The sequence below is a fragment of the Canis lupus genome, chromosome 11 (genome assembly GCF_003254725.2).
Source record: "Canis lupus dingo isolate Sandy chromosome 11, ASM325472v2, whole genome shotgun sequence".
Lineage (NCBI taxonomy): Eukaryota > Metazoa > Chordata > Mammalia > Carnivora > Canidae > Canis > Canis lupus.
Genome location: NC_064253.1, coordinates 64,544,407 through 64,561,222, shown reverse-complemented (window position 1 = coordinate 64,561,222; position 16,816 = coordinate 64,544,407). Strand labels below are relative to the sequence as shown.

At 42.1% G+C, this 16,816-nt stretch overlaps 1 protein-coding gene across 9 annotated transcripts in view; it reads right to left on the bottom strand.

Annotated features, from left to right (window-relative positions):
- Positions 1–16,816, bottom strand: part of PALM2AKAP2 (PALM2 and AKAP2 fusion) — a 460,195-nt gene that overhangs the window by 129,071 nt on the left and 314,308 nt on the right. For all 9 annotated transcript variants that reach the window (XM_049116365.1, XM_025432731.3, XM_025432733.3 and 6 more), the window contains one exon: positions 743–828. In XM_049116365.1, the coding sequence (XP_048972322.1) occupies positions 743–828 (86 nt within the window). The remainder of the gene's footprint in view (positions 1–742; positions 829–16,816) is intronic.

Here is a 16,816-nt window from a genome sequence, read left to right as displayed (position 1 = left end):
TTCAATGAAAAGTTTGCAAGTTGCCTAGATTTAAACTCTAATCATTCAAGCAAAAAATGTTAGAAAGCCCTCCAGCTCCCAGCTTCTGTTAATTGAAACATAAACAGAATTTCAAGAAGGAAGAACCATTCCTTTGTGTCTAATCTATTAATAGAGGGGAAGCGGTTGAATCTGATAAATTTTGCTATGGATTCCTTAATCTAGGCAATGATTATAAACTCATGCAATTAATTTGAACAGTGATAATTAGGTTGGTTTCCAGATGACTCATTTTGTAAGCTTTTGGCCACTGGTGTTCCAGCTGGAGTGGGCCACATGCTGCCTTCCCACTGGTATCACTGGAAATCTTGAGTCAAGATCAAAGCTACTCTATGCCTCTCTGACCTTTCTTCACAATGCACAGTGGGGCCTGGTTTCTCAGCCTATTATTCTCAGATTTGCTCTACTGTGCCCATGGGGTTACCACTTGCAGACAACCTACATGCAGATATTCTCTGGAGACCCTGCAACAAGCCCATTGGAATTCGCACCTTGGATTCTAGCTTTTAGGTGGTTTCCTAATCCAGATGCCAAATTTCAGAAAATCTTACATCTAGCTGACTCACGGAGGCTCCAATGAATATAGAGAGAGAAACCCAGCAGGTTGAGGGACGGTGCTCATTTTGTCCCTAGAAGTCTGCCATAGGCTTGTTTTCCTCTAGAGACGTACTTTGAGAACCAAACTAAAGAAAGGATCTCTTACCTTGATAGTCATGTCTGCATTGGATATTTCTGTGGCATCTGAGACTGCCTCATCTCCCTTTAGCAGCATAGTCTCCCACCCGACTCCTGAGAAAACAAAACAAACAAAAAAGTGAAATTTGAGCCAAGTGCATTCAGCTGACATGGATAGCCACCTAACCAACATTTTGCAGGTTCCAACTCCATGTGTGTTATAAAGGAAACCAATGTCGCTCCAGTACACCTGCGGGGCAGTTTCTGGGAAAGCATCCTTTCAAAAGTATGGCCAGTCAATACCTCCCATGTTTTGACTTAATCTCCAACTTTGGAGTCCACTGTCTAATGGATGGTCCTGCAGACAGTTCCATGCTCAGTCCAGAGTGGAGAAGAGGTTGGAATGAACTCTTCCAGAATCCAGCCCTCATACTGAGCTCTTTTTTGGGGGGCTCACAGTGAATCCTGGGACATAGAAATGCACACATCTATAGAGCTGACTCCAGATTATTCACTGCCCTAGATTCCACACACATACTGGAAATGATTGAGGGGTTATATTCACTTTTAAAATCTATATTTGTTTTCTCCTCAAGTCTTGATAAAGATTTGTATTCCTTTTTTCTTAAACTGTCAGGTGATCTCCAAGAGTAGACACATGGCAAGATACAGGGTTTTGCTCTCTTCACCTCGAAAAGGAGATCCGGGGTTGGTGTTCAGAAATACCCATGAATACAATACAGTCAAACTGTACCGGTTCAGATGCAGTTATGTGTGTGAATCCAGGTGGAATGGTCTATATTAGAGAAATGTTTGAAGTAATGACAAGTATATTTTTAAAAACGCATTTATTGCAGATAAAGTCATCTTCTTAAAAGCTAAAAACACAATACTTAGTAAAGTTTTTAAGGGACTACTTTAACCAGTAGAAACAAATTTTATAATGGGTATAATAACTTCCTGCTGGGATATGAATGCTCATAGCCTAAAGTATTAAAAAGATTGTTTTCTTAAATAGGTTAAAATTAGCTTCGTGGTATTTGCTTACACTGCTGATTGCCTTAACAAATAATTTTGTCTAAGGGTAACTCAAGGACAATATTCATCCTGGAATCCTGTGTGAATAGCCCAAATTCAAAAACTTCAATTATCTAGCATTATGTTAAGTCAGGATTGGCAAACATTTTCTGTGCCACACAGTAAATATTTTAGGCTTTGTGGTCATGCCATTTCCGTTGCAACTTCTCAAGCTGCCACTGAAACAGCCAACAGACCACACGTAAACAAACGGGCATGGCGAAGTTCCAATAAAACTTTACAAAAACAGCCACTGGGCTAGATTTGGCCCCTAAGATGTATTATAGCAGATGGACAGTGAGGATGGTTGCATCACACTGTGATTGTATTTAATGTACAGAACTATACACTTCAAAATGGTTACAATGTGAGTTTTATCTTATGTATATTTTACCACAATAAAAAAAAACATTTTGCTAAGCAATATTCAGATTTTCAATTTAACTGATTCTATAATTATCCATTGAGTTGGTATACCATTACTTAACTATTTCTAAAATGTTGGATATTTAGGTCACTTCTAATTTCTCATCTGTGTAGATAATGCTAAAATGAGTACCTCTTTGTCTAAATGCTTTTCTTCTCACAAATAATATCCTTCAATAGGACTCCTAGGCAAAAAGTATGCATACTTTTAAGGCTAATGGCATGTGTTCCCATATTGCTTTGTAAAACAGTGATGCCAGTTTTCAATATATTATGTAGTGATTTTGCTATCATCATCACTTGCTCAATACTGTTATCATTAAACAAATTGTGTGGTAGTGGAAAATTATTTCTTAAGTTGTAGATACACAAAATATTCATTAGAGTATTCTATATATTTTTGTGCGTGGTATCATAATGATTTTTGTGCCAATTTGTATTCATGCAATAAAAACGATACAATAATTTTTTAAAAGATACTTTACCAAAAAAATAAAAAATAAAAAATAAAATAAGATACTTTACCAGCTTTTGTCCTAAATCAAAAAACCAGAGATATGTATAAGAAAGATTGTTATACTCCAGCATTTCTGTAGAGACCAATTGGACAAACCAGATGGTGAAGCAGAAACAATTTTTGCATGACATTTTTAAGAAACTAATATCAGATTAATTAAATTTTAATATTTTAGCATCAATTACATTATTTTATAACCTGGATCCTGGAGAGCCTCATTTTAAATGACATATGCACAATGGATTGCTTAAGACCCATGCACTCAATTTATTGCAAGGTGCAAATAGTTGTCTCTCACTAGGTTGTAGAAATTGGGTCAGTTTCATGAGCTGCCCTACAGTTTCCTCTAGGGAAATTGCTGTAAGGAGGTTGTCAGCTTTTTCTTAAATGCATTTTTCTGGGAAAGCCATCTTTGCTCCTAACATGAATGGATTATTTCCCTGACACACCTTGCATCCAACAGACTAAGAGCCCCTCTTGGTTTAAGCCACTGTTGGCACCTGTCAGATCTGGCTGGCAGAGAGATACAGATGTTGGGCATGATGGACAATTATATGAAATTTACTTAATGGCATAGTTTGAATTATCGTTCAGCAAATATTCATTCCCCTCTTTTCCCACTGTTGGAGAAGTTTTCTTCCCTGCTCACTGATGTTTGCTCTGGCCAGTGGGATCTTAGTGGATATAACACAATCAAAGGTTTGAAATGCACTATAGCATAAGGAGGACATGCTCCAGTTGGCCTGCAAGGGACTAGGAGTCATGGGGAACAAACCTGGACACCCCCATCAGCATCTTAGAGCTAAGTCAAGTCTTGATCAATCAAACCCTAGCCCAGCTGCACATGCATTACAATAAAAGCTATTGAGTTTGGGGATGAAATGTCAAGCAGCATTATTGTAATAGTAACTAATAGATATACTCCATAAGCAAAATTATACATGAAAGTCATTTTGGATAAACCACTTTTATCTTTATTCAAATGTAATTCCCTTTCCTGCATAGAAATTTCAGTTGCAAATACTGATTCGCATCTCTCCCTCTCTCTCTTCACATATATATATTATTTAAGTAGGCTGTACACTCAATGTGGGGCTTGAGCTCACTACACCGAGATCAAGCATTGCACGCTCTACCAACTGAGCCAGCCAGGTACCTGAAGACAACAGTTTAACTTAGATGACCTATCATTTGATGGAAAGAGTAAGAGGAAATAGACCCAACATTTCAATTTTAAAATGTTATTAATCCTAACAAGAAGTTGTGAGGGCAGGAAAATGATATTTTAAATGCCAGAGGCAAAATTCCTTCCAGAAAGAGAACTGAGTTTTGGGTATGATGGGCTCCATATCATGGAAGTAGGAAAAAAAGAAAGAGGTCCATTTAGAAGAAGGAGAGAACCTGAAAGATGCTGGGATGAGAATTGGCAGTAAGAATTTCCAAGGGCAATAAAAAGGACTTTTGAGAAGAACCAAGATGTTTAAACATCAATTTATAATTTTTTATAGTGCCGTCTCACGACATGATGCTCCCCTCAGTCTCAAATGGAGACAGAGTGAAGATCTGTTCTATGTAAGTGTCTTGTGTTGGTGTTATTTTGTAGAAACAGAATGAGGATCTCCGGATGGAGAGAAGAGAATGGCCATGTGCACATAGGAGCTCCCTGTAAAAAGTAGAATCTAAGGAGGACATGTTGATAAGAATCTGGGATAGGGTATTAGACATGAATATATACAACAGAACCTTAGGTAAATTTTATTTGAACACCAAAGGGCAGCAGACCCTCCCATCCTGAGGACTTGGAGAAGCAAGATGATTGATGTTTCTTAGTAGGAGGATGCTCATGCATGTAAAAATGCCACTACTGTTTCCACAATGGTGATTTCCATAAGACCAACGTGTAAGTGCATTGCACCACAAATAGGCAGGGGGATAGCTTGGAATGCTTGTTTGAGATCCTTCCGCTCTAGGGTTTTATCAATGACTGTCAACATCTGCTGTTATGTCCAAGTTCCTGAGATGAATTTCCACTCAACTAAGGTCAGTATTTAAAACAATAGCACAAACATTTCACAGGTCAGATATATAATTGCAAAAGACAACACATTCTAGACTGATGCATTTCTATTATTAGTCAGTTATGTAAGCACAATCACCTCTGATTTCAGGGGACGAACCTATATAAAGAATTGGACCAAAGAATTTTGATAATTGATAATTATATATATTTATACTTATATATACTATTTTACATATTATACTTCTACACACTCTACTTCCAAATAACTTTTTTCTCTTTTGTCCTCTTTCCCTGTTCTCAAGTTCTTATTTATAATTTCTTTGAGAAGAGAAAGCATATTTTATATTATTTCTATAATCTCTAGATTAAAATAACATCTTTCTCCAAAAAGAGAACAGGCTTACATTTCCGAGTAGTGGGAAAAATTGAGACCTGTCTACTTATAGCTGAGATATGCTTATAAATTCCCCATTAGGGACACTTGTATAACAATCTTTCAGGAATAAGTAAAATCAGCCAACCAATTGTTGCTTTTTATACATCTCCTCACTTAGCCCACAGTCAGATGAAGAAATCCATTAGCCCAAGTTTCCAGTTCCCTAGCACCCACATCTCTGGTCTCCATGCACAGGATGCACTCCATTAACTGGCATGGCCTCCCTCTTTGATTCCTGCTGGGAATAGCACATATGCAGTTGACAGAGTAGCACAAGCAGAAGAAAGGAGGCTGAGCTCCAGGCCTGGCTGGAGAAGCCAAGGGCACACATGAGGATCTGCAAGATGGAGGATTTGAGATGGTAGCACGGCAGCCATGAGAGCCTGAGCATAGTAAGCTGCAGACAACACATCTTTTGTGTTTGAACAAAGGGAAACAGGACCAGACTGAACAGAGAAGAGGACAAGCTGCTAAGAAGGCTTGTTGGGGAAGCAATCAATGGAACTGCAGAGAATACTGGATGATTTCCTTATTTCTGATTCTGGGTAGTACTAAAAAATAATAAAAGTAAAAAAGAAAAGATCAGAGACCTAGAGGGAGAGGGTGGCACTGTACAGGAGGGTGCTGGCTATACCTAGACCCCCCAGGACCACTGTGCATTGCTAGGTAAAAGCAGAGTAAGAAAGAAAGACAAGTCGATACAGACCCTTATGTACAAGAGAGTGGACTTTTGCTCTAGGTCATCTGTCCACACGGATTTTAGATTGTTGGGCAAAGTGGATCATTAGTGATGCTCACCAAATATTTCTAGTTCCTTCCTCTTGTGCACACATAACAGAATTTCACTTCCTGGCCTCCTTAGAATTGGTGGCCATGTGACTAGTTCTAGCTGATGAGTGTGGGCAGCAGTGGCATCTATCACTTCTAGGCAGGAGCATGTAATTGCTGATGCAGGGCCCTCCAGAGCACCTTCTCCTCTACCATGGTGCGTGGTAATGTTCTAGATAGTGTGATTCTGTTAGCCTGAGTCCCAGAGTGAGAATAACACAAAGCAGAGACAGAGCCAAGCCACAATGGCCATGTAGGATGAGTGAGAACTAAACCTTTATTGTTTTGAGACATGGGGATTGGGAGTTGTGTATTACAGTAGCATAACCTAGCCCAGCCTGAGGAGAGGACGTAGCTCTTCCAGACTTGCCTTCCTCATCAACTTCCAGTTCTCATCATAGAGAGTTTTTAGGTAAATCTGTGCTCTATTGCCTAAATCAATCCTCTCATTTAAATTTTGTCTCTGCAACCAGGCTATAATGATCCATACCTTTTACTTTTTTGAACCACCCTGTTTCCATTATGCCCAGAGCTTATTGCATAGGTTAGTTGTATCTCATGGAGGATTTACGTTCTAAAGACAAAAGACCTCATCCTGAAGAGTCAAAACCACTCTTGAAAATTCCTTAAATCTCCCATATAGTCCAAAATAGCACCATCCTTCAGAAAACCCAACAGAGCCACTTTTTGTTCCAGCTTCGGAACAGTCCGTTTCCTTTGTTAAGTACCAGATGATGCTGTTGGCTTGTGCTAAGGATCACGTTGTACAAAAAATAGAGATCTGGAAACTGCAGAATTTCTCAGGGTTTGGAGATACTCAGATGGAGAGGTAGAAGAAAAGACCAGCTGGGTGACAGCAGAGGAACACTTGCCTTATCATCCCCACACTAGAGTGTACCATTTAGAGTGCTTTTGGCTGCAGGTAACAGAAAGCCTACTTCATAGATGATTAAACAACAGAGGAGTGGCTCATGGAACAAGAAGTCCCAAGGTAGTGTGGCACCAGACGTTGTTGGCTGATTCAACGGATCCATGGCCTCAGGGCCTCTTTGTCTCAGTTTGACCTCTGCCATTCTCTTGACCTTCTTCCATGGTCCCAAGATGGACATAGCAGTTCTATGTGTCATGAAAACATCCAGAGGCAGGAAAAGGGAGGAGTAAATACACTTCCACAAAAGCACCCTCCCAACATAGCCCAAAATCTCACTGGTCAAAAATGTAGCATTAGTCTATCTCTAAACCAGCTGTGGAATATGCAAATGGAATTCTCAAAATTGGCTTGGAGCTAATTAATCAGGATTTACTACCGAGTCAGGCCTTCCCTGGGTCAGCATTCTCTTAATACACAACCACTCGGAGGATGAACAAAGGAACAAAACAGGATTGTGGCCAGCAAGAAAGAAGGGGGACAGGTTGATTGATGGCTATCAGACAAGCAACCAGTAGGGTCTGACAGGCACACAGACTGGAATGTCAGTCATAATCTCTGATACTTTTTAAATGCCTATTTTTCTCTCATTATTTTAGCTAGAAATATATACTTGAATTCATATAAGTTAAAAACACAGGTGATGCCAGTACTCAGCCTTGCTGTATAGTGGCAGCTCCTTGGTGAGGTGTCCAGAGTGACATCGCGGCCTTCTCCCTCCACTATGAATTCATAGCTCTGCTCTTTAGGGCACTCATTGGTGCCTGAGCAGGGAAAGCCCTTAAGTGTGTCTGGCTGACAGCATTGGCTCATCGATGATACCTGAGTGGGTGCTTATCAACTAGCTTGTAAGTACTTGGGGGCAGCGACTGGGCCTGATACCCAGTTAGCCTCCCCAGGTGTCTGTTAAATGAGAAGTGTGAGTTTTGGGCAGCCAGAGAGATCAGAGCTTTAGGGTAGGGCATGGGGTGAGAAAAGAGAAGATGGGGAATGCTGAGGGAAAGGATATGGAGGGCATTAGAAATAGCAGCACTGTTGCTCTAGATGCTAAAGAAACAAACAGGCTGTCATTGGTCCTATCCTTCCCTTAAACCAGGCAAGGCCTTGTGGCCCTAGTCACTTGCCAGCAAATCTAGAGATAGGGAGCATGTGGAGGTATAGTTATCAGACATAAAACATATGGGTGGTGGGACTCTGAGGACTTTGAGTAATCTCCACACCCCATGTGGGGCTTTAATTTATAAGCCCAAGACCAAGAGTTGCATGTTCCACTGACTGAGCCAGCCAGGCCCCCTAAGGACCTGAGCACTGAAGTTGGGGCCATCCATTCACCAGCCCCACCTCACCCTCAGTCAGTGCAGTGAGGGCCAGCATGTAGCAGAGGCTCATTAAATGTTCCCCAAATTGAACTGGAGTCAGAAGGGGCCTGGAGCTGACTGAGCTGCTTTCTCATCAGGATAGAAAGCTCCTCTACAATGTCCTTAGCCTCTACGTGACCTCTTCTTTGGCATCTTCCTTACCACCACCTCAGGTCATGCTGATTATATAGCCGGAATGTCTTAAGAACAGCTGAGCCACAAACAGATTGGAGAAAAGGGAGTCCAGTCAATGGACCTATGTCACTTGGCTTAAGGAGAGAACAGGGGACACAGCAGAGTCCTCAAATGCCAGGAGAGGGTCCCTTTTGTTTGTGGGGACTTTAGTGTATGGACCCTGCTCAGACGTGGCCAACCTTCCTATCCGTCCTGGCTGTTCTCCTCGTTACCCCTATGCCTCAGCCCTCATCAACCCACTGACCCACACACAGCCCCAGACCTGCAGGGAAGTCTAGAGTCCAGCCTTCTGTGTTTCCAAGAGAGAACTGAGACCTGAGACAGAAAGGAATGGGAGCATCTCCCAGGAAGTTGCTGAGCTGGGACCGGAAGAGACGAGATTGCCTGATTTCCTAGACTAGGATTCTTCCTGGGGCCCAAATTCGGTCAACCCCATTTTGCAAACAAAAGATCCACCCACTATGAGAGCATTTAGTTTGATCATAATGAAAAGAATGGGGTTAGGGGCCTGGGTCCCACCTCTCTCTTCTTCACCCAAGTCTCTGCACCAAGTGTGTCAGGACAGAGACTCACTCAGATATTTCTCTTCTGGTAATTGCCTTTGGCTATTCTTGGGTTTTAAAAATCTCACTTGGTTCTCGAAGGAGTTCTCAGAAGGGTGGTTATTAAAGCTTAGCGGAACTGCAGAACAATGATTTGCCTTTAAACACTTGGCTTTGGGAAACCCCACCCAAGGATAAGCTGATGGGGCCTGCTTCCTCTGGAGGGAGAGTCCTGCCAGGGGCTGGAGGAGCGAGGCAGGATGTGGCCCCAGCCCAGCCCGGCCCAGCCCCTTCAGGTGGAAGCTCATCCTTGAGCCTGAGACCTAGCATTCTCTTTCATGGGACAGATGGAAGTGCCAGGCCCCGGGGCCTCCAGAAGCCATGGCGGCAAGGGCAATTTCCCCTTTCTTGGTTCCTCTCTTTGAGAAGACACCATTGGGAAAGAAAAGGTCCACCTCTTAGATGAGCAGTTATTTTCCTCAAACTCATCCAGAGGTCAGTGAACCCCTTTCCCCACCTGTACATTCCTGGGTAAGGGACACCTCTCTGGGTTCTTCCCAGGGGCAGATGTTCAGGTTGCTCAAAGATGCACAAAGAAAAACCTCAGTGTCTTTCTTGACCAGTGTGCCCCCCTCCATGGCTTCTTGACCCCTTTGTTGTCCCTCCAACATGGACACAATAAAACCAGGCATGACAACTAAACTGCCCTGGAGATGTACTATGGGTCAAATGCTTTATCTTTATGTGTAACATCACATTCAATCCTCATACAATACAGGTACATGAGGCAGGTACAATACTAACCCCACTTTACAGATGAGAAACTGAGGCTCAAAGGACTGAAAACTGAACTATTAAGTAAGGGAACCAATACTTAATCTAAGTGCTCTGATCTCAGAGGCTATTTTCTTAACCAGTACACCTTATTACCACCCAAAAGATGAGTATTTCTTTCATTTTCTGAGATAGGAGAGCAGGAAACTGGAGGACATATTGAAAAAAAATCAAGATTCAAGAGGGGGAAATTGTCTTCCCTGAGGTTCCGGTTCGAGCTGGCTTCTGAGCTCACAATGCACACATCAAACAAAGGTTTTATGGTGGGACCCTGAGAAAAATATGCAGCCAGCACCAAACCCAATCCCATGCAGTTCAGCAAACAATTACTTAGGGTTTGCAGAAGCCTCTCTGGGGGCAGCTAGGATGAGCAGGGAGCGCTCAATCTTGGTCTTGTGGGATCCCATGCATTCCAGTTCTGCAGAACAGTGACCTGACCATCAGAATGTTTGAATAATGGAAGAGGATTAAGACAATGAAAGCACCTAGTGCCTCTGAGTATCACCTTGGGTTTTGGCAGCCCACAAAAAAACGCCGGGAAAAACTTTGGGTGATTGAAAAGGCAATCATGCATCGGTGAAGAGGTGAAAACTTAAGAGTACCCGAAGCTGGAAAGTCATTTACTGATTCCACCTGACTCTCTCCCTTCAAGCACGGTGTAAGAAGGAATAACAACAAAAATAATAATGGCAGCTATCAGCTTTTGAGCGGTTATTATGTGTTCTTCATTTGTGCTATATTTAACATATATTATCTCACCAGCAATCAAAAGCACCAAATGGAGAAGGCACTATTATTATCCTCATTTTCCAGATAGCTGAAAGGTAAATAATTTGCCCAAGAACACAAAGTAAGAAGCAGACCTGGGATCTGAAGCTCTCCAAGTTCAGTGCTCATGCTCCAGTATGCTGTTGCTAATCACCTGTGCTAACCAAGGTGCCCTGGGTGAGAAGGGCAAGAAGGAACACCCCTCCTGAGACTGAGAAGGTATGCACACACGGGTACCTGCCTGCCACATGCATATGCTCTGTGTATGCACATGCATGCACACTCGTGGACCCACATATGCACTCATGCATAACTCATGCACAAACCCGCATGTGCATGCACACACGTGCATATCTGGACATGAAGCTGCAGTTTTTTTTTTTTTTTTTTAAAGATGCAAGACCTCTCCTTTTTTTTTTTTTAATTTTATTTATTTATTTGAGACACACAGAGAGAGAGATAGAGAGAGGCAGACACAGGGAGAGGGAGAAGCAGGCTCCATGCAGGGAGCCTGACGTGGGACTCGATCCCGGGTCTCCAGGATCACACCCTGGGCTGCATGTGGCACTAAACCACTGCGCTACCGGGGCTGCCCAGAAGCTGCAGTTTTTAAGCCATTACTGTACACTGAGGAGTCTTGGACCTCCCCTTAAGGAGAAAACAGCCTTCGTCTGTCACAGCCTCCGAGAGGGGATTGAGAACTGGGTGTTTCATCTCCTGCTCTATTTTCAAAGGTGCATTTTAAGCATCTCTCTGTATGTGAAGGGAATAGCAAATTCCAAATGCATGAAAAGGAGAGCAAAAAAAAGATCATGGTACACTGCTTAAAATGAATTTTATGAGACTCTGAGGCCCAAACCAATTTCGAAAATGGTTTGTTTTGGCTGGCCTGAACCGGTCCTCAGATATCAAAGCCTTTTTAGGTAACCATGCTACTTGCAATGAAGTCAAGAGACTGTTCACAAACAGGTTCCCTCCTCAAAGGTTAGAGAACTACCAGCTTAAAACCTGGTTTACTCTCAAATTAATTTGTGGATATTACCATTCAGAGGGGCTTCTCCCCAAATCCAATGAAAGATTCTGTTATATTCTCTATGACATCCTAATTATTAGTTTTGCTATCCTGATTTTACTAGGCTGGAAAGATTATTGGATATTTAGTCCCTAAATAATAATGGCATAAAATTAAATAAAAGCCCAAACTGCCATCTTGGATTTAGTTGCTATGCAGAGGAGATGTAGATTAATAATGAAAATAACAGGTGATGTTTGAGGCATATTCAAGGTCTTTGGGCTCTTTGGAGGGTCAACCAACCAGCTAGAGTGCTTGACTTTCCCTATCTTGGCTGTGAAAAGAGTACCATTGGACAGAGGGCATAGGGGAGCATGGCCCTTGGAGACACAAAGAAGCTGGTCTCTGCTATGCCTTTCCCACCACATGCCTCCCTTCCAGCCCCACTGCATGTGCACCAATTCAGGCTGAGTCCCCCAACTCAGATCTGTCTTCCATATCATCATCATTGTTATTTTTCAGAAATGTAATGGCCATTTCACTCCCCACCCCAACCTCATTCCTTGAATTTCTGCTGTTTGCCAGGCACTATGCTTGGGCTGAGGAGACCCAGATAGAAATACCTAACCATCTGGGAGGAGGAGGTTTTCTCTTTGGGCAATCTGATTGCCAGTACTGCTCCTTTCCTCTGAATGGGGCCTTCCCTGACCAGGCATCCAGGATGTTACATTTCCGCTCTGAGTTCTGGGCGTCCTGCCAGCAGAGCTTCCTCTCCTCCCCTTGGGGGGCTGTGATGGTGTCAGGTGACCTGTGGGAGTTCACCCAGCCATTCAAAAAACCCACTTGAATCAAGTAGAAGTGCATAGGAGAGAATATTTGTAAAAGAGTTCCCTGAAAATTTCATAAAGGTTCTCAGGGTGTTCATCAGCCCAGAAGTTAAGAATGATGACCCTTCAGGCTTTCAGGCATGCTTTACTTCATCTGCAAAGCACTGTTGTTTTAATTTTTAAAGTTTTTCTTATTTAAGCAACCTCTACCCCCAATGTGGGGCTCACACCCACAACCCCAAGATTGAGTCGCACACTCTTATGACTGAGCTAGTCAGGTACATCAACAGTGTTATTGTTTAAAATGATTTAGTTATCTTTATTAATTTATTCATTCATTCATTCTTTTTGACGATTTTATCTTTAAGTAATCTCTATATTCAACGTGGGGCTCCAACTTACAACCTGAGATCAAGAGTCGCATGCTCTACTGACTAAGCCAGCCAGGGCCCCTACGTAGTTATCAATATTTAAACTTATGAGAATGCACATGAACATTAAACATCTAGTTTTTCTTGAAAAAAGTTAGAAGACTGGTGAAACCAGGCCCAGTATCTATAGCTCTACAAAGCAGCAACTGCCAAGAGCTGAGTCACTATTATCACTGTTTTAGAAGAGATTTAACTGCTCCACCACATTCTCAGTTTACTTGTGGGTTGATGTCACTCACTAATGTAAGTCTGGTCTCTGATGGCATCTGAGTTTATAATCCTAATATGGTTTCGTTCCCTCAGTGTCCTTCAGGAGGAGCCTCACCAATTCCTTTTTGAAGATTTTTTTTTAAGCAGATTGAATTTATTTACTTATTCTTGAAAGAGAGAGACAGAGAGAGAAAGGGAAATAGAATGGGTACGAGGCAGAAGGAGAAGGAGAGAGAATTTAAAGCAGGTTCCTCACTCAGCGTGGAGCTGGACAGGGGGCTTGATCTCACAACCCTGAGATCATAACCTGAGCTGAAATCAAGGGTATGACCCTCAACCAACTGAGCCACCCAGCTTCCCCAAAGAAGACTGATTTTAAACCATCAATTTAAAAAAACTGACTTGGCCACAGCTGGTTAGGAGCTTATTGTGGGAACTGGCAGGAGAACCACAGGACCATGGCAAGTTACTTCACTCAAAGTCATAGTTTTCCTTACCTATAAAATGAGGACAGTAATAGGAATCACTTAGGGTCTTGGTGTGGATTAAATGAGATAATAATAATGTAACTCCACAGCTCAGTGCCAAGAACATAGCAAGTACTAGATAAAATTTGTCATTACCATTATTTTTATTCTTTGATACCATAGTGGCTTCACTTTCAAATCAATGACTTCTAGGAATATGTAGCAACAGAAACTGCAGCTAAGAAAAGTGCTGCCAGGAGAGATAACATATATCTAGATCTAAATAGAAGCTTCTAGAGTCTTTGGGGGGCTGGAATTATAATTAGTACCTCTATTGGACTGCTCAGCTAACTTAATTTTTTCCAGAAATAGTGGTGATAGTTTGGTCCTTTCATTGGCCCCAAATGATCATAGTTCTTAATTAGTCTTAATAGAAATTACTTTAGCCATATGCAAATGTCTGACTCCCAATTTTTAGCAGATTTGGGGGTCTGTAGTGGGATGTCAGCTTGCCTGGTATTATGTATGAGCTTATTATGTGCCTCTCCCCACCCCATTCATTATATAGAAAGCCTAACCCTTATACCCTCAGAATGTAATTATACTTGGAGACAAGGTCTTTAAGGATATGATTAAGTTAAAATGAGGTCTTTACAGTGAGCCCTAATCCAATCTGAGGTGTCCTAACAAGAGGATATTTGGACACACAGGGACGCTGCACACAGAGGAAAGACCATGTTAGGACACATGGAAAAACTGGTCATCTGCAAGCCAAGGAGAGTAGTCTCAGAAGAAAGCAAACCTGCTGACACCTTGATCTTGGACTCCTGGCCTCTAGAAGTATGAGAAAATAAATTATTATTGTTTAAGCAGCTCTAGCAAATGAATCCACCTGGGCCAGGGCATAAAATAAGAGAGCCTCTGACTTGCAGCTGATGGGTATGAGACAGTGGGCAATCCCAAGAAGCTGGTTCACGGTAGGGTCTAGGATCAGAATCTTGCCTCAGAGCCAGAGAATGAGAAAGGGCAAGACCAGTGATGTAGGACGAAGAAACAAGAGATGATCCGGATGGATTCCAGAGACAGGGCCAAGGCCCTTGACTGGGATTTTAAATGCTCTTAGCAGACTGCTTGTGTGTGTGTATGTGTGTGTGTTGGGGGGTGGGGGTTGGTTTGTTGAAGGAGTTTGAGTCAGAACTGTTACAGGGCTCAATGTGTTGAAGGCAGAAGGATAAGTGATATCAATTAATGTTTATATTGTTTGATGACCCAGTGTTGTTTTCAATTCAAGAGTGCTTGTGTGATTGGAAAAAAAAAAAAAAAAAAGCCTGATGTTTCTCAAGTTTAGAAATCCATTTGGGAGTTTGGCTTGACCCACTACAGAAGTCTGGAAGCTAAAACACAGACACTGTTTGACTAGACTTTTGGGATGCATCCATAACTTCGCATCAGAGGATTTATATCCCAGAATCTTCTTTTACCATCATGTGCAAATTTATCTACTTCTTTCCTGGACACAGATGCAAATTTTTAAAGCACCCACAACTCAAAATGATAAAAGATCACTCTGGTGATTTGATAGATGTTGGGGGCAAAATTATTAATGTGAGTTCCTCCCTTCCTGTCTCCCCTCAGTTTCCAAAGGAATCTAGTTTTGGCTGGCTCCATTTTTCTTCCCTCCTTGCCCTTAAAAGAGAGCTCAGTATTTCCCAGCCCAGGAGGGAGACATTTACAATTCAAACTTTGGGAAATAAGTAGAAAGAGCCATGCTGGAAAGGCAAGAGAAAAATGCAAGAGAAAACCAAAAGCATGTGATCAGCTGCCTAGATTTTAGATAGATAAGTAGATACAGGAGAGATAAATGGATGAATGGGTGGGTGGAGGGATAGAAAGAAATAAAAATCCATCTGTCTACCTATTTTTCCATTCATCTATCCACCTACCTATCTATATATATCTGTCAAAAGACACCAATGGTTTGAAGCAAGGAATCAAAGAATCATAATGGACAGTCATTGCCTTGTTCTTTCCAACCCTGGTTTCCATTTATTATGTTAATAGCACCTCAATTTCCCTTTGGGGATGCTGTTCTCCATTTCTAGTCTGTGTGATTGAGATAGGGCTATCTCCATTCTTTACCTTCCCTCCTCAAAAGGGAAGCAGAATCCCAATGTGAGTTTAGGATGAGTGTACAACAAATGCAAGGTGACAAACTGGATCCAATGAGAGCCAACTCTGGGACTTGCCTTAGAATGCTGGAAAAAGAGAACTTTCCCAATGAGTTTGCTAAAATGCTAATATTTAAGCCTGCGGGTACTGGTGGCCACCATATGGGATACGCTTTCCTGAAAACAAAGCAAGCAGAGAGGAAGGCACAGCTGGGAAATGGAATTCAAGGCAAAATAAAAATTCCCGGACTTCACAATTTGGTGAGAAAATAGGATCCTTTTTTTTGAACGCTACTTTGAATCAGAATTCTATCATTCCAAAGAGTACTGACTAAAACAGGAGGGACTCCAAAAGGAGCCACTGCAGAGGATGGAAAAAGGAAGCTCTGTTGAGGTTTGTCAAGAATTAAAAGTAAAGACGGGAATTCCTTTTAGTGATTTTTAGAAGCTGGACAGTGTTGCTGGGCACATGACATTTCACCAAGACTGGACCAGGTGTGGTGGTCCCATTATTTTGCAGAGTCCTTTACAACAGGACTCATAAAATTAGCAAATGCCATCGTTGGAAGAGATCCTGGAAGACATCTGGTCCTATTCTCTACTTAATGCTTGCATCTCTTTAAGCATCTTGAAAAACAGCTCACTCTGATTCTATCTGCAACCCTTCAGGGGATCAGGAAATCACTCCCATAGAGGTAGCTTGTTAGGGTGGGTTGCACTGTGTTCCCCAAAAAGAAACGTTGAAGTCCTAACCCCTGGCACCTCAGAATATGATCTTATGTGCGAAATAGGATCTTTACAGATGTAACCAAGTTAGGATGAGGTTATGAGTATAGGTTCTAATCCAGTAGGGCTGGTGTCCTTCAAAGAAGAGGAGGCCACACGAAGATGGAGGCAGAGATGAGAGTTATGTTGCCAGAAGCTGGGAGAGGCCGGGAAGGATCTGTCCCTGGAGACTTCAGAGAGACCGTAGCCCTGACAACACCTTGATCTGGGATTTCTGGCTTCTAAAACTGAGAGAGAACACTTTGCAACCCAAGGAAAAAAAATGGTTGTTT